This window comes from Panthera onca, chromosome A3, assembly GCF_046562875.1.
Source record: "Panthera onca isolate mPanOnc1 chromosome A3, mPanOnc1 haplotype 2, whole genome shotgun sequence".
Taxonomy (NCBI): Eukaryota; Metazoa; Chordata; class Mammalia; order Carnivora; family Felidae; genus Panthera; species Panthera onca.
Window position 1 is genome coordinate 121,484,379 of NC_138341.1, and position 17,554 is coordinate 121,501,932.

The 17,554-nt window shown below is 46.4% G+C and overlaps 1 protein-coding gene across 3 annotated transcripts in view; it reads right to left on the bottom strand.

Annotated features, from left to right (window-relative positions):
• CHD6 (chromodomain helicase DNA binding protein 6) overlaps positions 1-17,554 on the bottom strand; it is a 205,630-nt gene that overhangs the window by 36,477 nt on the left and 151,599 nt on the right. For all 3 annotated transcript variants that reach the window (XM_078444070.2, XM_078444069.2, XM_078444068.2), the window contains 7 exons: positions 16,747-16,949; positions 15,872-16,071; positions 15,024-15,183; positions 10,369-10,458; positions 9,591-9,694; positions 4,009-4,138; positions 2,320-2,380 (listed from right to left, as the gene is read on the bottom strand). In XM_078444070.2, coding sequence (XP_078300196.1) covers positions 2,320-2,380; positions 4,009-4,138; positions 9,591-9,694; positions 10,369-10,458; positions 15,024-15,183; positions 15,872-16,071; positions 16,747-16,949 — 948 coding nt within the window. The remainder of the gene's footprint in view (positions 1-2,319; positions 2,381-4,008; positions 4,139-9,590; positions 9,695-10,368; positions 10,459-15,023; positions 15,184-15,871; positions 16,072-16,746; positions 16,950-17,554) is intronic.

Below are 17,554 nucleotides of genomic sequence, written 5' to 3' on the forward strand. Positions count from 1 at the left end.
ACCATTTACAATCGTGCCAAAGAAAATGAAATAGTTAGATGTAAATCTATAAACAGAAATTGTTTGCTGAAAAACTATAAAATGGTGATGAAAGAAATCAGAGATCAAAATAAATGGAGATATATAGTTAAGATCCAACAGAGTAAAAAAAATCAATATAGTAAAGGTCAATTCTCCTCAAAGTGATATATGAGTTTAATGTGATTCCTAGTAAGATCCCAGCAAGAACCTTTATAGCTATAGATAAGATTATCCTAAAATTTATATGGAAAGGCAAAGGAACAGAAAAGCAAAAACAATTTTGAAAAAGAAGTGGAAGCAATCAGTCTAACCAATTTTAAAACTTATGCTATAGCTACAGTAATTGATATTACATGCTATTGGCAGAGGAAGAGATAAATAGAACAATGAAACAAAAGAGAGAACCCAGAAATAGATCAATCGCTCAAATGATATTTTGACAAAGGTATAAAAGTAATTGAATGTGGAAAAGATAGCTTTTTAACCAAAGGCTTAGAGCAACTAGAGAGCAACAGGTTAAAAAAAGAACCTCAATCTAATTCTCTCCATTTATATGAAAACAAACTTAAAATGGATCATGGACTTACATGTTAAATTAAAAAACTTCTAGTAGAAAACACAGAAGAAAACTGTCAGGACTGGAGACGAGCAGAATTCTCACACTTAAAACCGGCAACACGATCCATAAAAAGAAAAACTGGTTAAGTTGGACTTCATCGAAATTAAAAACCGCTGTTCTGCTGAAGTCAATGTGAATCAGATAAAAAGACAAACTACAGGTGGGACAAAATACTTGCCAACCACATGTCTGACAAAAGACTGGTATCTGGAATATATAAAGAACTCTCAAATACCAACAGGAAAACAAAGAAACAAACAATGCATTTAAAAAATGGGCAAAGGACATGAAGAAACATTTCACCGAAGAGGCTTCCAGGTAGCAATTAAACCTATAAAAAGATAAATGGTGACAACACTAAAAGCTAATAAAAGATGAGGAAGTGCACCACTCCTACATGGCCGGTGGAAATGTGAAGTGGTACAGCCACTCTGGAAACAGCTTGGCAGTTTTTAAAAAAAAACTAAACACGCAACAACTGTATGACCCAGCAATCGTACTTCTGGACGTGTATCCCACAGAATTGGAAATGTACAGTCACACAACATCTGTATGCAAACGTTTACAGAGGTATCTGTAATAGTCGAAAACTGGAGACAATGCACATATCCTGCACATGGATGAATGGTAAAACAAAGTGGGACATCCATACCAAGGACTGCTATGCAGCAACGAAAAGGGAATTACTGTTACAGAAAACAACCTGGATCGGTATACAGGGAATTACGCTGCGTGACAAAAGCCAATCCCCAAAGGTCACATAGTGTATGTTTCCATTTAATAATGTATATTCTTGGGGTGCCTGGGTGGCTCAGTCGGTTAAGCGTCCGACTTCAGCTCAGATCATGGTCTTGTGGTTTGTGGGTTCTGTGCTGACAGCTCAGAGCCTGGAGCCTGCTTCTGATCCTGTGTCTGCCTTTCTCTCTGCTGGTCCCCTGCTTGTGCTCTCTCTCAAAAATAAATAAAAACATTAAAAAAAATTTTAAAGATAACGTATGTTCTTAAATTCTTATATATCTTCTATCTAAAAAATAGTTTATTTATTTTTGAGAGAGCGAGTTGGGGAGGAACAGAGAGAGAGGGAGAGAGAATCCTTAGCAGGCTCTGCACTGTCAGCACAGAGACCAATGTGGGGTCGAACACACAAACAATGAGATCATGACCTGAGCTGAAATCAAGAGTTCAATGCTTAACTGACTGAGACACCCAAGCACCCCACCTCTTATTATATATCTTAAGTAATAATCTTAAAATGACAAATCATAGAAATGGAGAAGAGGTTAGTGGTTGCCATGGATTAAAGAGGAGGTGAAGGTAGGAGGGAAGTGAATGTGGCTGTAACGGGGCAACATGATGGACCTTTGTGGTCATGGAAACGTCCTATCTTGACTCTATCAATGTCAGCACCCTGGTTGTGATTCTGTACTACAGTTTTACAAGATGTTCCCCTGGTGGGAAACCGGATAAAAAGTATGTGGGATCACTCTGTAATGTATCTCACAAAAGCATCTAAAATCTATAGTTATATGAAAATCAAAAGCTCACTAGAATGCAAGTGCAATGCAGTCTGTATGTTGAGAATTTTTATAATAAAATCCCCAAGCCCACTGCCAAGATGGGGGTTTCTCTCTCGACACTAAGTAAGGACTGTGTGGACCAACACAGCACATGTGACTCACCATTTGTTTCTGCAGGCCATCTAACTTGTCTTCAGTGTTGTCTTCTTTATCCGTGTTGCCTCTAAATAAAAGTAAAATAAAAAGCATCACGCACCACCTAGGAGCTATTTTGCAACCAGGATGCTTGTAAGAAAACCGTCTAAATCACTGACTACAAAAATATTAGTGGATCCCTTTTCCCACAGACCTCAACATCTGTTGTTTTTTTTTTTTTTTCCTAGTGTCATAACGTCTACGGGCAAGGACCTCCACTCAGTACTAAGACTTCAGCATGAGACTCAGGATCTTCTCAGACAAGTTTAGAGGCCGGCTGTTCGACAGTGATACTGTCACAAACAAGATCATTACTGCCCATCCAGAGTTTCCTGAACATGGATCTTTGATGAAAGAAGAGACTCCAGAGGTTGAGGCCTGTGCAACAACCCCCCACCCCTAATCACAGTGGGGTGAAGCTTCATGCAGAATCCCTTACCTGGTGGCATTCACTTACTTGGGAGGAAATGGGGCTGCCACTGCTATTAAGGAAAGACATTTTTCCCTCTTTCCCATCAGCCTTGAGCTTAGCTACCCAATGTCTTCTATCCTGTGAGCTTAACTATTGCTGACGCCTGTTTTTCATGATTTGTCTTAAAACTAGCTTTGAAGTGTTCCTATCTCAAGTACTCTTATTGTTGCTGCTCAGGTCCTGGAGGCAGTACAATCTCCCACCTTTACTGCTTAACCACACAAAAAAGAGCCACCCACAAAAATGTAAGCTTTCTGCCCCATTCTACCTCACCCACGTAGTGCCTTCCCCCCACATCCAGTATTAATATCACCACTCAGGCTTCTGTTAACATCTTTCCAAATGTATCTTTATTATCTGCTCACAGGAAATTCTCTTTGGTACAGAGAATGTTACAGTAGCTTAAGTTTTCGTTAGGGGTTAAGGACAGATGAAAAATGCTTTTCACTCTTTTGTTGGCTTTAACAGGTGGTTAGGAGCTCCTGGCTAAGCCTGGCCGCAGTCCTAGGCAATGCAAAGCAATATTTGCTACTTTTGGGGAGAAGATTAGCTCAAAGTTTACCAAACACAAGCTAAGAGATATGTATTATGTTTTCCAAATATATATATTTTGGAGCACCAGTTTCTGGCTGTTTATTTAGCTCTCTTATAAATTTACACATTTGGGAGTTATGCCAACAGTAGATAAAACTCAAAGGAGACGTTTTCATACCTTTTTTTTGCACACAACCCATAAACAAGGCCTAAATGCCACAGCCATCAAGCAGTGGTTCCTAAATCCACCTTACTCATGGACAACGCATTCTTAAATAATGCCAGAATTTCATCTGAGGAATTTCAAGATCAGGAAGCCTGTACTTGGGGTACCTCTTAGCTTTCTGCTAGGTATGAGAGGTCTAACTGAATTCATCCTCAAGAATCCTCTGATCAAGTAAGAGACGAGTTGGGTAGGATGGTGGGCAGCTTGGGGAATCCATGAAGAACAGGAACTGGTATTTGGTTCAAAATGCTTGGAAGTTAAAAAGGCCTAAGGTGTAACAGAATGTAACCAATGCAGCAATTTTGAAAAGTAGTTCCCAGAGGGCAAGATTGAAGGGAGATGCTGGGAGAGGCTAGCAGAATGCTGGATATGTGGAAGGGGTCATAGATTCATGGCAAAATCTGTCACCTCACAGATGACTCACCGCTCGGGAATGTCTGAGGTCCCCTCTGTAACACCCTGTTCTGCAGAAAGAGACTTCTCATCTGGCATCCCGACTTTCTCCAGGAAGCAAAGTGCTGGGTCTGCTCGCATGGCATTGTACCTCTCATACCCTGATCGGGGGCAGAGAAATGTCAGATGATAGGTTAGAACTCCCCAAATCTACCCTGGGCCCTGGACAGCCATTTTCGTTTCGCTTATTAAATGAAAAATAAAACAATCAAAAAACACTATTTAAGATTAATAGAATCCTATCAGATATCCTATCAGAGGAATATCCTTGAGCTAAAGTAGATGCCCTGAGTAGTGCTTGACCAAAAATAAAAGCTTATGCACGTATTCTGTGTCCGTAAAGAGATACAAGGCCTAGATACAACACTTACTCATTTACTTCTTTTGGACAGCGAAAGTAATCAGGCAAGTTGGTTCTATAGCTTCTTCCCCTCAACCCCCAACTCCGGACAACTTGTTACCTCCTGAACGGGCCCTGTTTTCTGATAGTCCAATACCATCCCATGTGTTAGGAACAGCAATTCAACAAAGTGATGCATGCAGGGGATAAGACACAGGGAGGGCTGCTGTGGTTGTTAATCAGATTAAAACCGACCTATTGCTTCCAAAATCATCAACTCAGTATGAAATCCTAATCTACTGGCCAGGGCTTTCGAATTACCTAACCTCACCACATCCCAAAAGTCAAACACAGGATGAGCATTTTTGACGCAGAAGAGACTCCCAAAACGAAGCCAAAACCGTGAGATAACATCACTTTTACTGTGATAATCCCAGGCTTGAGAATTTGTTACTATTTTACTAAACCTAATGCCATCTTACAATGAGACAGGATTTGGTCACATACAAGATCCAAATCTATTGTTATAGCAAATTATCTTGGGTGAAACTCCTTCAGGATTGTCAAAACTCTTTCCATGTTGCTTCTAGGAAGCAAGGTCCATTTCTAGCTCTGGAGTACATACACAGAGACCCCCGTGATGGAAAATGCTGTACCTAAAACGAGAGCCAGCATGGGTGCTAATAACAGACTTTGTTTTACTTTGCTGGGTACTTCACCTCCTTGTTGGCTTCTGTTCTACCATCACTGTTGACGCACTTCTGTCCTCCACCCTGTAGGCAGCACCTGGAGCTTGTTCTCTGAGGAGCTGCAGGTACTTTATCTTTTAATCCAAAGTGACTCTTGTGCCATCTCAATGACAGGTGCTGCCCGCATGAGGCATATGGCAGGAGAAACTGCGATGCCTTATGTTCTTTACTCGTTATTCCTCAGGGCGATTACTTGATTACTGTCAGTCACTCTCATGTGATTGTGGGCTCCTTAGGAAAAGAACCTGGGTCTGTTTCTTATCAGTACACATTCAGTACCCAGCGTGGGGCCCAACACCGTGCACGCTCGAGAAAAGATTGCAGGAGTCAGCTTTGCCCAGATTCTCTTCCAATAATCGTTGTAGGCAGAGCCATTCGTACCCTCTCCCTGTGTCCTACCTCAGCTCACAGGAAAACAAAGGCCTTACATGCTCCTGCTGCCTTGAGGAAATTCCTGCCGCTAGCTCCACCTGCTGCTCCCCATGAAAAGAGAGGTGCTTCATCCAATAGGTGAGAGGCTGAAAACTTCCTCCACCAGCCCTTTACTACTGAGGACCATGTGTCCTGCCCTCCGGTGCTCTCGGCTCAACAAGGGCATGAAGCAGTTCTTCCAGCAGCCGACTACCTGGGGACGCTTCTGTTATGCAGCCCTTCTCTGTCTTGTGTGGCTCTCAAGTCTAGAGAGATTTTGCACTCCTATTTCTCAGTGAGCTACGAAGCTGGTGGCAAGGAGGAATGACGGATTCAGTCCCCTAGAAAACCCGACAACCTCCCTGCAGAGTCGCAGGAGCTGGAAGAGCAGTACCAATAAATACATAGTAGATGACGGCCTTTGAGGGTGTGGGCTGCTTGCAGAACATGAACAAAAATACTAAACTTCTTATCTTGATGAACTTTTTAAACACAGGCTGCCCTAGAGGGCTGTAGTCAGTTAACACAACTGACAGCTGTCTGGAGCATCATTCAGAAGAGGTTTGCTACAGGGCCCTTCTTGTTGCAAACAACCAAAGGTTCAGGCAATTCTTCCCCAGGGGTCAGCTTGGAGATGCAACCATGGCTATATCCTTCTAATCTAAGTAGGGTTGTAGCGGGCTATGTCTGGGGCAGACTAAAAGAGCCACAAAACTACAGACAATGAACGGCTGTGTGTTTCTTAACAAAGAAAATGGCTGTAGCGCCGCAGCTCATACTTAGGCCTCCACAGGATGAAGGCGAGGCAGAGGGCTTCCTGCCAGAAATCCCTGAAAAGTGAACACCAGATGGCTTGGGTGTCTGGAAGCTTGACTGTCAGCTGGTAAGACCTGGTAAGTTATGTGGGCTAAGTTACACAGGGGTCATCAGGTGTATTCCCCAGATGAGCCTGTGCTCATGGAATGTCCGATGGGCATTTGGCCAGGGGCAGGATCCAATGTGGATTCTATAAGACGCCAAGGAGGATGAGCACATGAAACCAACCACAAGCATCTGTACAATGTCATCTAGGTAGAACCAACGTTACCATCCAGCTAAAGAGGGCTAGTTCTATGCAGGAGTGAGCCAGGTACGCATGTGTGGTTTAGGTCTAGTCCCCCAGCACTGGGTACGGAGGCTGGGTTTTCCCATCTTTATAGTGTGTCTGCTAGTCACTGTATTCCACAATGAGCCACTGTAGGCATCGCACACATGCCCTCAGCCCTGATTTTGACAGTGAGTTCACCTCAACTGGCAATCTGGGGGAATCTCAAAGGAGTGGGTGATGCATCATCTTAACACTGCACGAATGTGCTCAGGAAACACTTAGGAGTTACTAACTTATACCCTCCCAAACTGTTTCATAGAGCAGAGGAGCATTAGACATGGAAGTTACCTTAGACATCATCTGACTGGCCCTTGAACATTTCCAGTATAAGACTAAGATCAACTGATTAATCCACTACCCTAAGCCTTCATCAGGGACAAAAAAACTAATAGGTATGGTGCCAGCGTTAATTTGCCTTTCCTAAGAGAGAAAGGGTCTTGGCTCCACTTAGAGTCCTGTCTTCTTTTTTTTTTTTTTTTTTTTTTTTCAACATTTTTTATTTATTTTTGGGACAGAGAGAGAGACAGAGCATGAATGGGGGAGGGGCAGAGAGAGAGGGAGACACAGAATCAGAAACAGGCTCCAGGCTCCGAGCCATCAGCCCAGAGCCTGACGCGGGGCTCGAACTCACGGACCGCGAGATCGTGACCTGGCTGAAGTCGGACGCTTAACCGACTGCGCCACCCAGGCGCCCCTAGAGTCCTGTCTTCTTACACATTCTGAGGTTACTTTGCTAGCCACACCTTTGTAAGGAACTACACTTATCAGCAAAGTATAACGACCTTCTTTATCCCAAACTATCCTTTCCTTAAAGACCTTTTGTAGGACACTGATCTTGCCACACTAGGTCTCTTGTGTTTTGTTTTTGTTTGTTGTTAGCATTTGTCTGGGATATCTTGTTTTACTGCTTACATGGCAACCTCATTCTATCTTCCACATTTTCTCCTCTTTTGTGTCCGTAATTTATCTCCCATGAACATGTTCTTCCAGCTCTGCATCCTTGGGCCAAAGGGCCTCTTCTTGCCCTCCTTTCCCAGAGGGCTTGTTTCTTTCTTGCGTGTGGGCATTACAAACCCAGTCCCTCTGGTTTGCTGTCCTATCAGTGAACTTCCAGCTCTGGCTTTAAGTAACCTCTTCATTTGGGGATTTTCTTTTATTTGTTTCACGTGTAGCTAGGTGGTTTCACACTGTTGTCAGAATCCACCCAGGCTTTCTGTATGTCTGTGGTATGTGTGCGCTGGGTTGGAGGAAGGATGGAGGGGAAGCGTGTGGCTGCCACAATGCTGGGACTTCAGGTTGTGAGGTCTTTCCACATCACGTTCTCTCCACCAAGGATAGGGCAACATACCCTAAAACTACTGCCGATAGGAGACGCAGGGTCAATGGACTTTCCCACACACTGAGTTCAGATGCTCTGAATCTGCCTGTCTCCAACAACTTGTCTTCCTTTGAGTTCTTTCCAAAATCAGATTAAACCAAGTTTTGGTTGTACTGTGGGTTCCTTGTGCTTAATCGAGAGGTCACTGCTTCTTCATCCCACTACAGAGGTGAGTTCTGGCCCTGCACTGCCCCAACGAGGAGCCACATGTGGTTATTTAAATTTCAATTAATGACAATTACATAAAGTTAAAAATGTAGTTGCTCAGATGTACCAGTCACATTTCAAGCGCTCAAGAGTCACATGTGGCTGGTGGACCACACAGCGGACAGCACAGAGACAGGGCATTTCCACCATCACAGGCCGCTCTCGCCAACAGCACCGCTGCTCCCACCTAACCCAGCGGTTTGACAAAGGGCTCTCAGCAGCCCTGACCTCCCACTGCAGCATCCAAATCCAAGCGTCGAGGGGATTCCTCATTAAAATGTGTACAGGCATGGCTCTTAAGGAAGCGTGGCTGGTTGGCCTCCAGAGTCCTACTGATGAGGGCTGTGTGAGAAAGCGACTTTCCACGGGCAGAGCAGCGAGTGGCCGCACATAAGCGGCAGAGCAGCACTGAACATCTCCTACGCTGGCACGTACCGCCTGGCACTGCCCTAGGCAGTCCACATATAGTGTCTCACAGAGTCTTCAAACAACCCTCCGGGCAGGCTGTTTCGATACTATCCCCATGGTACAGGTGAAGAAACAGGTCAGAGAAATTTATGATTTGCTCAAGGTCCCACATTTAGTAAGTGGCAGAGCTGACAGTGAAAGCCAAGTATAACCAACTCTTCCCACTTTGAGTCCTGCTCTCCAGTTTAACATTTCAGTTACTTCACTGGGCAGGGAAGGGGTCTACCAGCCACAATACAGTGACTATCACGTGGTGCTTCCATCATTCACCTTAACCGCTGGCTGAAGGCAAGGGCAGGTGCCTAGGACAGTTCCAGAAGTGAAGAAAGGGGCACTTATTTAGCTTTTTTCCAAGCTACTCAAATACTTCTCTCAGTCCCCTAGACTCTTAGTTACCGTATTTTTAAAAAACGATGTCCATGCCATCTTGTATTCTTAAATTTTTATACCAGTGGGGCAAAAAGATGCACTCCAGGAATATGTAGATTATCTAGACTGATCTTAGGATTCTACATACATACGAAAGGTTAAAACCTAACATTTTCCCATTTACTTATTCTTTTACTCAAGCAATGCTGCATGCCTACACGTGCCAGGCATTAGGCTAGACAGTGGGACTGTAAGAGTGAAGGAGAATGAGGCAGTCCAAGGTCTGACAGTGTGGACAGGCTCTCTGTAACCACAGCAGCTCTCTGCGAAGCTCCTCACTGATATTATTAATGTTCGCCCTATTTTCATGACTCACACGTTCATCTGAGAGGACAGAGGAGAGGTGAGGCTTACTTTCTACCAGAGACGTGCAGCAGGCTATGGAGTTGCTCAGGAAAGGGAGAGCATGCACTGAAATACACACCGTGTTTGAACACGCCTATCAGAAGGGACTTATCGGCCTCAGCATCCCACCAATCCACTGGGATCTCCATGTAGTCGATGTCAGGCAGGGGTACGTCTAGCTCCCTGTGGAAGGAAGGGCATGGGCTCAGAGTTCCTTCAACACAGACAAAAAACAATGCAAGAGCTACTGGCTGAACCCTGATATTAAGCCACACCCCAGTCACATGCTGAGAGGCTGAAGTTACAAGGACTCAGAAGGCTGTGGGCTAAGGTTTCTTAAACCAGGACTTCATCACATTCACCCAGTGAGCTATTTCATACATGTACTTGATTTCTAGGCTCTACCTTAGACTGACACAGAACCCTGAAGCACCTCTTGGAGAACTCATCAGTAGGTCTAGGTTGGGGCTTGGGATCCTTATGTGTAATGCCCATCTTCAGTTGGGAACCACAGCAAAAGCCATCAATACATTGGTCAACTGAAGGTAGAACACTCTCCACTTGGCTGAACTCATACACAATCAAATGTTGGAAAGTGCCCAAATCATCCTGGTTCAACATGTGGAGATCTCAAGCACTGTTTGAGAACAAGACAGTCAGCACTGGTACATGCAGGGATATAAAGACCGCCCTTCAGAGGACAGGTCTCACAGTAGCTGGCCTCCTGGCACATAGGGAACTGACCCCGGGCTGGGGGCAAACACGGGCCTCCTGAAGCACAAGCAGGTTTGTCCGTCTCCACGAACGGGACTGTATGGTAGCTCTTTAACACCAAGAGCCACGCTGACTTGTTTTACCTGGCAGGGGTGCCTTCAAACGCTTTATCAGCTGCCTCTCCCAGTATTTCAGCTTTTAGGTAGTACAGCATCCGGACTCGCAAAAGGACCCTGTGAAAGGTGAACACATCAATGCAAACGTATCAGAGCCCATGAGCTGCCTATAACCTGCCACCCCCAAGTGGACACATGGAAATTCCGGGCGCTCCCAAGTTATTATGATGTGAAGTAATATATGAGAAAGCAGTAGAAAAACAAAACCCAAGGTATTGATGGCAGATGCTACTGTGATTATCCCCACTTCACATGGAAAAATGTATCTCACCAGCCATGTAATCAGCCTGTAAGCCCTGGAGGGCAGTAGAAACACTGTTTCTCCCGATCCACAAGAGTACGCACCACCTCTATGGGGCTATAATGACCTCTAGGGCAGAGGTGCCTTCCAAGAGGCTGGTTACCAGTTTATTGATCTACTGAAGAGCAGATCATGTTGAATGGTGCTGTTTTCCGTTTCATTTGCATGTGTTAAAAATGGATATTTACAAGTCTTTTTCATGGCAATACTCCCAGACAGTAATCATGCCTTCTCTCCTGAGGTGCTCAGTTCCCTGGATTCTGCTCAGAGCATACTCAAGCTCCAAGGGAGGGCATGCGCCAAACATGTCCGAGACAAGGAAGTAAGCGTTTGTTGGGCAACTACTGTGTGCCCTGCACCATGCTGGGTACTGTGAGGCACAGAGCAAAAGCAAGCCTGTTCTTGAGGAGCCCACAGCAGTCTAACAGTGAAATGAGACCAACCATGAAAGAACTACAGCACGGAAGATGACCCTGGGAGTCGACGTATGCAAAACGGAGTGAAGGTAAGGGTAGGCACAGAGAAGCTGGCCCCATTCAGGGAGAGGCTTCATATTCACGGCTAAACTGCAAAGAAGTTTAGAAGAGTACTTGTAATTTGTACAATACCAGTCAAGACTAAAGGCTATTAAAAATAAAGGCCTACTTACACAGATAGGGACAGACCTCCATCTAAGTTATTTTAAAAAGAGAAAGAGAAACAGCGCAGAGCACGAATAGTATGTAAAATACACATTATTTTTGGGAGGATAAAAGGAGGATGTACATTCATCTAGGCTGGTCCATGCACAGAGTATCTCTGGAAGAACCTGGTTAGCAGTGGCTGCCTCTGGAGGGGGAAATGGGAATTGGAGGTGGGAGGAAAGGTTATTTATGGCAATTTTTAAAAAACACATAAAGTGCCACTCTGGGCTTGAGTAGTAGGTGGCAACACACACAGAATTTTTAGAATGGAAAGAACCCTTATTTTTCTGGTATGCCATTCCTTACCTCAGCTGTCAGTCAACTCAAATAATTTCAAGGTTTATTTTTTTTAAAGCTCAGATAATAAGAGCTCTAAGAATTTACAACAGTCGTTGATCGTTCTACCTTGCTGACAGTGCCTGCTGGCCTCCTCAGTGAGAACTTCAGTGAGGAGGTCTTAGGTATGGGAATCCCAGCCTGCTTAACATCTAGCCCAATCAGAGGAAGGTTTTCCTGATGATGTAAGATAGAGTGGTCTCTACTTCTTTAAACCGAAATGTGTTGACACTTGGTAGCATCTATGGCATGAGACAAAAGAATTTTAAGTGAACAGTATTCACTTATTCTCCAAATGAGAAAGAAATCAATTCAGAGGACAGATGGGCAGCTCCTCCCCGAGTGAGAGGATAACCCCAGCTGGCATCTAAACTCAAAGGGAAGGAGGACTGGGGCACGTTTGTAACACCCTTACTTCAGCCAGACAAAACCCACCAATATTTCGGTGGCATTACTGCTCTTTCCTTCATCTCTTTCTTTAAAATAAAACACAACACCACATTTTGTTGATATGAAATACACTTCCAGGAAGTGCACCTTAGATAAACATACAGCTTGATGAATTTCCAAACCGAACACACATGTGAATCCAGGACCCAGATTAGGAAGCAGAGCATGTCACCAGGACTCCCCTGACTTCTCATAGCCTGGATCTGAAACAGTTGTTATTTAACTTTTTAAAGTTCTTTCGCTGACAATTTCCTGTCCCTAAATACTATACCACTACTACTACTGAACAATGCTTTGAGAACTTATCACATGGCAGCATGTATTAGCTCACTTAATCCAAACAACAATGCTAAGAGATGGAAACTATTATTACCCTCATTTTCTAGATGAAAGAAAGAAGGCAGAAGGCACAAAGAGGTTAGTAATTCACCTGCTCATAAATCCAGGCAGTCCTGACCCCAGAGCCTGTCTCAACCTTTATCTGGTATGAGGGTGGCAATAAATTTGCTAACAGAGCCTACAATTCTAGAAGCTCCCAGTCCACTTTTGCTGAAAGAATTCTGCCTGTTCTCCAACGTACCTCAGGGCAAACCAGGACCCAAGATCAAAGGGTGGAAGTTTCAAGGAATCAGACTTCAGATTCAATACATAGAAGGGTGATTAATTAGAATCTGGTAATTAAATGAGCCTTGCAGAGAAATGGTAAGCTCCCATCGCTAGGAAGGCTCGAGCACAAACTGCAGACTCCCTGGCAGGGTTCTGGCAGGGAGTTCCGCAGAACTCCCATGCTGAGTGCAAGAGCTGCAAGGTCCCTGCTGGCTCTTGCTGAGCCAGGACTAAAGAGGACAGTTGTCTCCTTTGGATTCAGAATAATAAACAATAGTCAGCATCTCTGAACTCAGATAAATGCTTTACTGCATTCTTTTCTCTTTTTTTTAAAGATTTTATTTTTTTAACAGTAATCTACATCCAATGTGGGGCTCTAACTCACAACCCCGAGAACAAGAATCGCACACTCCACCGACTGGGCCAGCCAGGGGCCCCTACTGCATGTGTTCTTTGATCCCCAGCATCAGGCACACATTCAGGAAAAGTCTTGGGGATGGCGGTTAGAAATGTTAAGGGAATTCCTCAAAGGTCCAAACTGGTTCTGTTCATTATCTGTGATCATCTCTGCAGGTATCAAGGGAAGTTCTATGCCAACTTCGCCAGCTCAGCCTGTTTTCAGTGCCCCACACCCACATGTGCAGTAAGGAATGGAAGAGCCACACACTGCCGCTGTCACTTAGCAGGGTACAACCTGAGTCCTTCACCTTGCACCTCACTGTTCAGTGAATGTAAGGACTCTGATTCTGTCCCAGCTACAAGTACTGTTATTCTCCTAGCCGGTAAGACTCACAGTCATGAGTTAGCTGCTTTCTATATTCCTCATCACATATTACGGGTTATTCCCCAGTTGTGTCTCTCATAGTCGACCCTTTCTCCCCAATTCTACAGTTGGCACCTTTCTCTAAATCCTTATGATCCATACTTACATTACGACAGAACTCTCCTAGATGGCCACTTAGCTCTCGGTTTACCCAGTCCATCTCACTGTTGCCAGATAAAGTTTTCTCCCCAAACATCATTTTTTTACTACATGTCTCACTTATTAAAGAAGCATGGCTGCTTAATCTACAAGAGAATCCTCAGCCTGCAGTACAAGATCTCCTAGGAGTCCTCTTACCTAGGCAGCCTCCTCTTTCTATCTGTCCCCTACACGGTGACTCTGAGTCAGTCCCATGGCACATGCTACCAGGTCCTCTCCCAGGCAGGTTCTACCATCAACAGCACGTGCCCTTTAATTCTCAGCTTGAGAACTACTGTCCCAAAGAGCCTGTCCTTCTGTGCACGGTTTTTATTACTGTTTTGGGCACGAGACCTATCTTCAAAGATTTGGAAAGATGAAGGGAAAAGGATCAGACTTCATCTGTAAATGGTAAAGAACAGAACCTGACAACCACCGCAGGACCATTAGGTTGATGTCACAGGGAAGACACACTAACTTGTAAGTTGACAAACGCTTACTTCTCACTTAACTTAGAAGGTCGTACCCAGAGGTGCGGCAGCAGAGACCTTCTCACTGCCGAGCAGGAGTGCTGGGGAGACATGCCTGCAAGGCCTACGAAGCTGGGCTAGGTGGTTTCCAAGGGTCCTTTTTGTCCTGATAGATACTCCGTACGGTGATGCAAATATCCACGTGCAACTCGTCACTGTTTGGTGGCTGAGTGCCCTCTGACTCCCCAAACTAAACTTCACAAGAGCAGTTTCATTTTCCATCACTCTTTCCTTTGCCCTGCCGCCCCCCCTGCACAGTGTTGGCCCAGGGATATGAAGAGTAATATCTCAAATGCAAGTCTGTCAAATGCCTGGAGGCCATGAATGGCAACAGCAAATCAGCAGAGGAAGCAACCTGGCGTGGGGGAGTGGGGCTGAGAGTAGTGGCCACTAAGGCCAGTCTTCTGCTCTTGCTAATGTGACCTCAGGGGCAGAAGGAGAGAAAGGGAAAGGAGAGGAAGCAGTAAAATCACAATGTCCTAACTGGATTTTGACAGTCAGGTCAGAAGTCCCCTCAGGGGTATAAGGGGCAATGGTAGAGAGTCCAGGTTCTGGGGGAGAGGAGATGCTGCCAAAGGAGGGAGACAGGCTTTATGTGAAGGGATCCCAACCAGTTTAGACCACATACCCTGCCTTTTCAGACCCTGCATGGTGGTACAGGAGCATCAGGTGGTCCCCCACAGCCCCAAGGGGATCCCAGGAGCCTGAACGGTCTGAATGGAACTGCCGCGAAGGATGGGGAGGGGCACACTCACTTGTTGCAGTGCTGTTTGAGGTGTTTCTTATAGCCATCATCATGCAAGACCACCTCGGGGTTGCAGGTGGCCAGCCAGTCTGCATTCTTCAACTCAGGGAGCAGCAGCTGGTTCTTCGTCTTCTTCCCCTTCCTCCCTCTGGGGACTGGAGCAGACAACCCTGAAACAGAAAGGAAGGCCCATGAGCCTAGGCAACTTTAAACATGGGGGCAGAACAGAGTTGGGCTTAGGGTTGCAAGGAGGCAGCCAGGCTGTGCATGGCGGCCCTACGTGACAGACCCCCCTCCTCGGCCCACCGAGTAGTGCTAGTGGTGAGGTGATCTGCCTGGCCTCCAGCTCAGTAAACTCCAGGAATGTTCAGTCAGGCGGTAAGAATTTACTGAGCACCCCATGCAGACTAAGAACATCACCTGCACCCCTCGGGAACTCACAACCCGGCCAGGGAAAAAGGGATGCTCGGTCTGAAACGTGAACGTGAGCAGTGGCCAAGCACAGGGAAGGAGAAGCACAGCACAAGAAAAGGCAGAGACAGGTAGAACTGGGGCACAACAGTGACATGCCAGAGAAAAACCAGAGCACATGGTGTGACCCCAGTTCCGTGCGGGAACCCTCGGGATGCTCTGGTCAGCACACAGGACTGGCCCAACTGTACTCCCGCAAAATACTACAGGCAGCACCGGATCATTCTGAGGGAGAACTGAAGGAAACCTCTTGCTCTCCCACAGCTAACATTCTCAGATAACATCTGAGGAAGAGAAGCCTCCCAAAGCACAGCAACCTGGGCAATGCAGAAGGACGGGAGCACAGAGGAGCTGCCGCTTCTCAGGCCCAGCCCTGCCGCCGCTCACCTGAGTGGTTCTGGAGGGTCTGGGCCTGCCCGTCTTTGGTAGGTGTGATCAGTTCCCAAATGAAGCTCTTGATCTTCTCGTCCCCCTTGTAATGCTTGACACAGTAGACCAGCAGGGCCCGGCAAATCATCTCCATGTCCTTCTCATTCAGATGCCACTTGAACCGCCCGTGGGTCAGGATGTCCTTCCACCGGCCCCAGCTGGGAGTGGAAACACAGAAGGGCGTTGGAGGGAGGAAGGGCCATGTGTGCCCTCAACACTGCAGGACAAACAGGTGCCAGGAGTGCTTCTCATCGTCTGCTGAGTCTCCTAGTCACCCTGAGGGCTTTGCCCTGAAAGGCCTTCAAGGACCACATGCTGTATCACACCGAGGGTCACCGAGGTGACCTGGACCCTGAGAGCTTCATATGGCCACTTGAATGTTAACAAGGGAGGGACGAAACTATTTGGAGAGGGGAATAAATTTGGGATTAAGACAGTCCAGCTGCAGTATTCAAAAGCAATGGTGAGCTCCCAGAAACTAAACCTCGTACTTCAACTAGAACCAGAGCCCTGCACGAATCATGCCCTAACCGCAACATCTGCTGTGCTGACTCCATATATATCCTCGGTGGGGGGAAAGCAGGAAATCAGTACCAGGCAACAAATTAGTAACAGAGATTTGCCGTGACAAGCACATGAGAAAATCATGGCGCGTCTACAATATGGCAGCAGAGCGTACAACAACCGAGGGGGGGCCATGGGCAAAAAGCACGGTTCTCTCCTGCTCTAATGGGTCCTCCGTCAGCCCGGAGCGCTAGAGGTGACTAGAGACACAAACTGGACAAATCTCAGGGGCTGGAAAACAGCAACACACAGTCCAGGCCAATACCCACCCAAAGATGAGCAGGTTCTTCTCTACCCGGAAACACTCGGCTCGGAGGTAGCGCCTGGTTTTGTCATTGAGGCGTCTGGACCTCGTGGGCCTTTCGTCTGAGTCGCTATCTAGCTCCGAGAACTCCATGAGCTCATCCTCCTCAAAGGAGTTGTAGTGTTTGGTCTGCTTTCTCACTCGAGGCCGGTCAATCACTAAGCTCTCCTAGAAACAGAGAGGAACAGTTGGGGAGAGGACCCTTCTTCGTTCTTCCCCCGTCACGATGCATACACACACCCTGTCGCTGGTCCTGGGTCCCGAGGACACATCCGGCAGAGAACCACACCCCAGCCTCGTCCTCCAGCAGGTAAGGCTCTTCCTAGCACACCTGCCGTGTCCACGACAAGCAGAGGGGATTCTCTGAGACTCGCTGGAGTTGGAGTGTTCCCCAAGCCCCCGGCGCCGGCCGCCACCATCTGCTGTTTCTGTAGTCTTTCTAACAGTGCAGGCGGATGGCAGGCAAGGCCCCCCAGCACCCAGAGTGGCGGCTGCTCTTGCCAAGAAAGGCAAGAGTGGGGCACCCCAGCTGTTCTGCCCAGCATGCAGAGGCAGCCTGCGCTCCGGAGACAGGATGAGTCGGACAGTCCCATCTGCTCGGCGACTTTCTCAAGATGCATACATTTCTTGCCACTTCATTCTCTGCCTTCCATGGGCGCTAACTCCTAACCTTTTGTCTTTCACTGAAGACAATCTCCAGCCCAGGATCTTCAACTCCTTCTGGCAGCTCCCCTACCAGAACCATCACCTCTTTTCCAGTCCCCACCATTCCT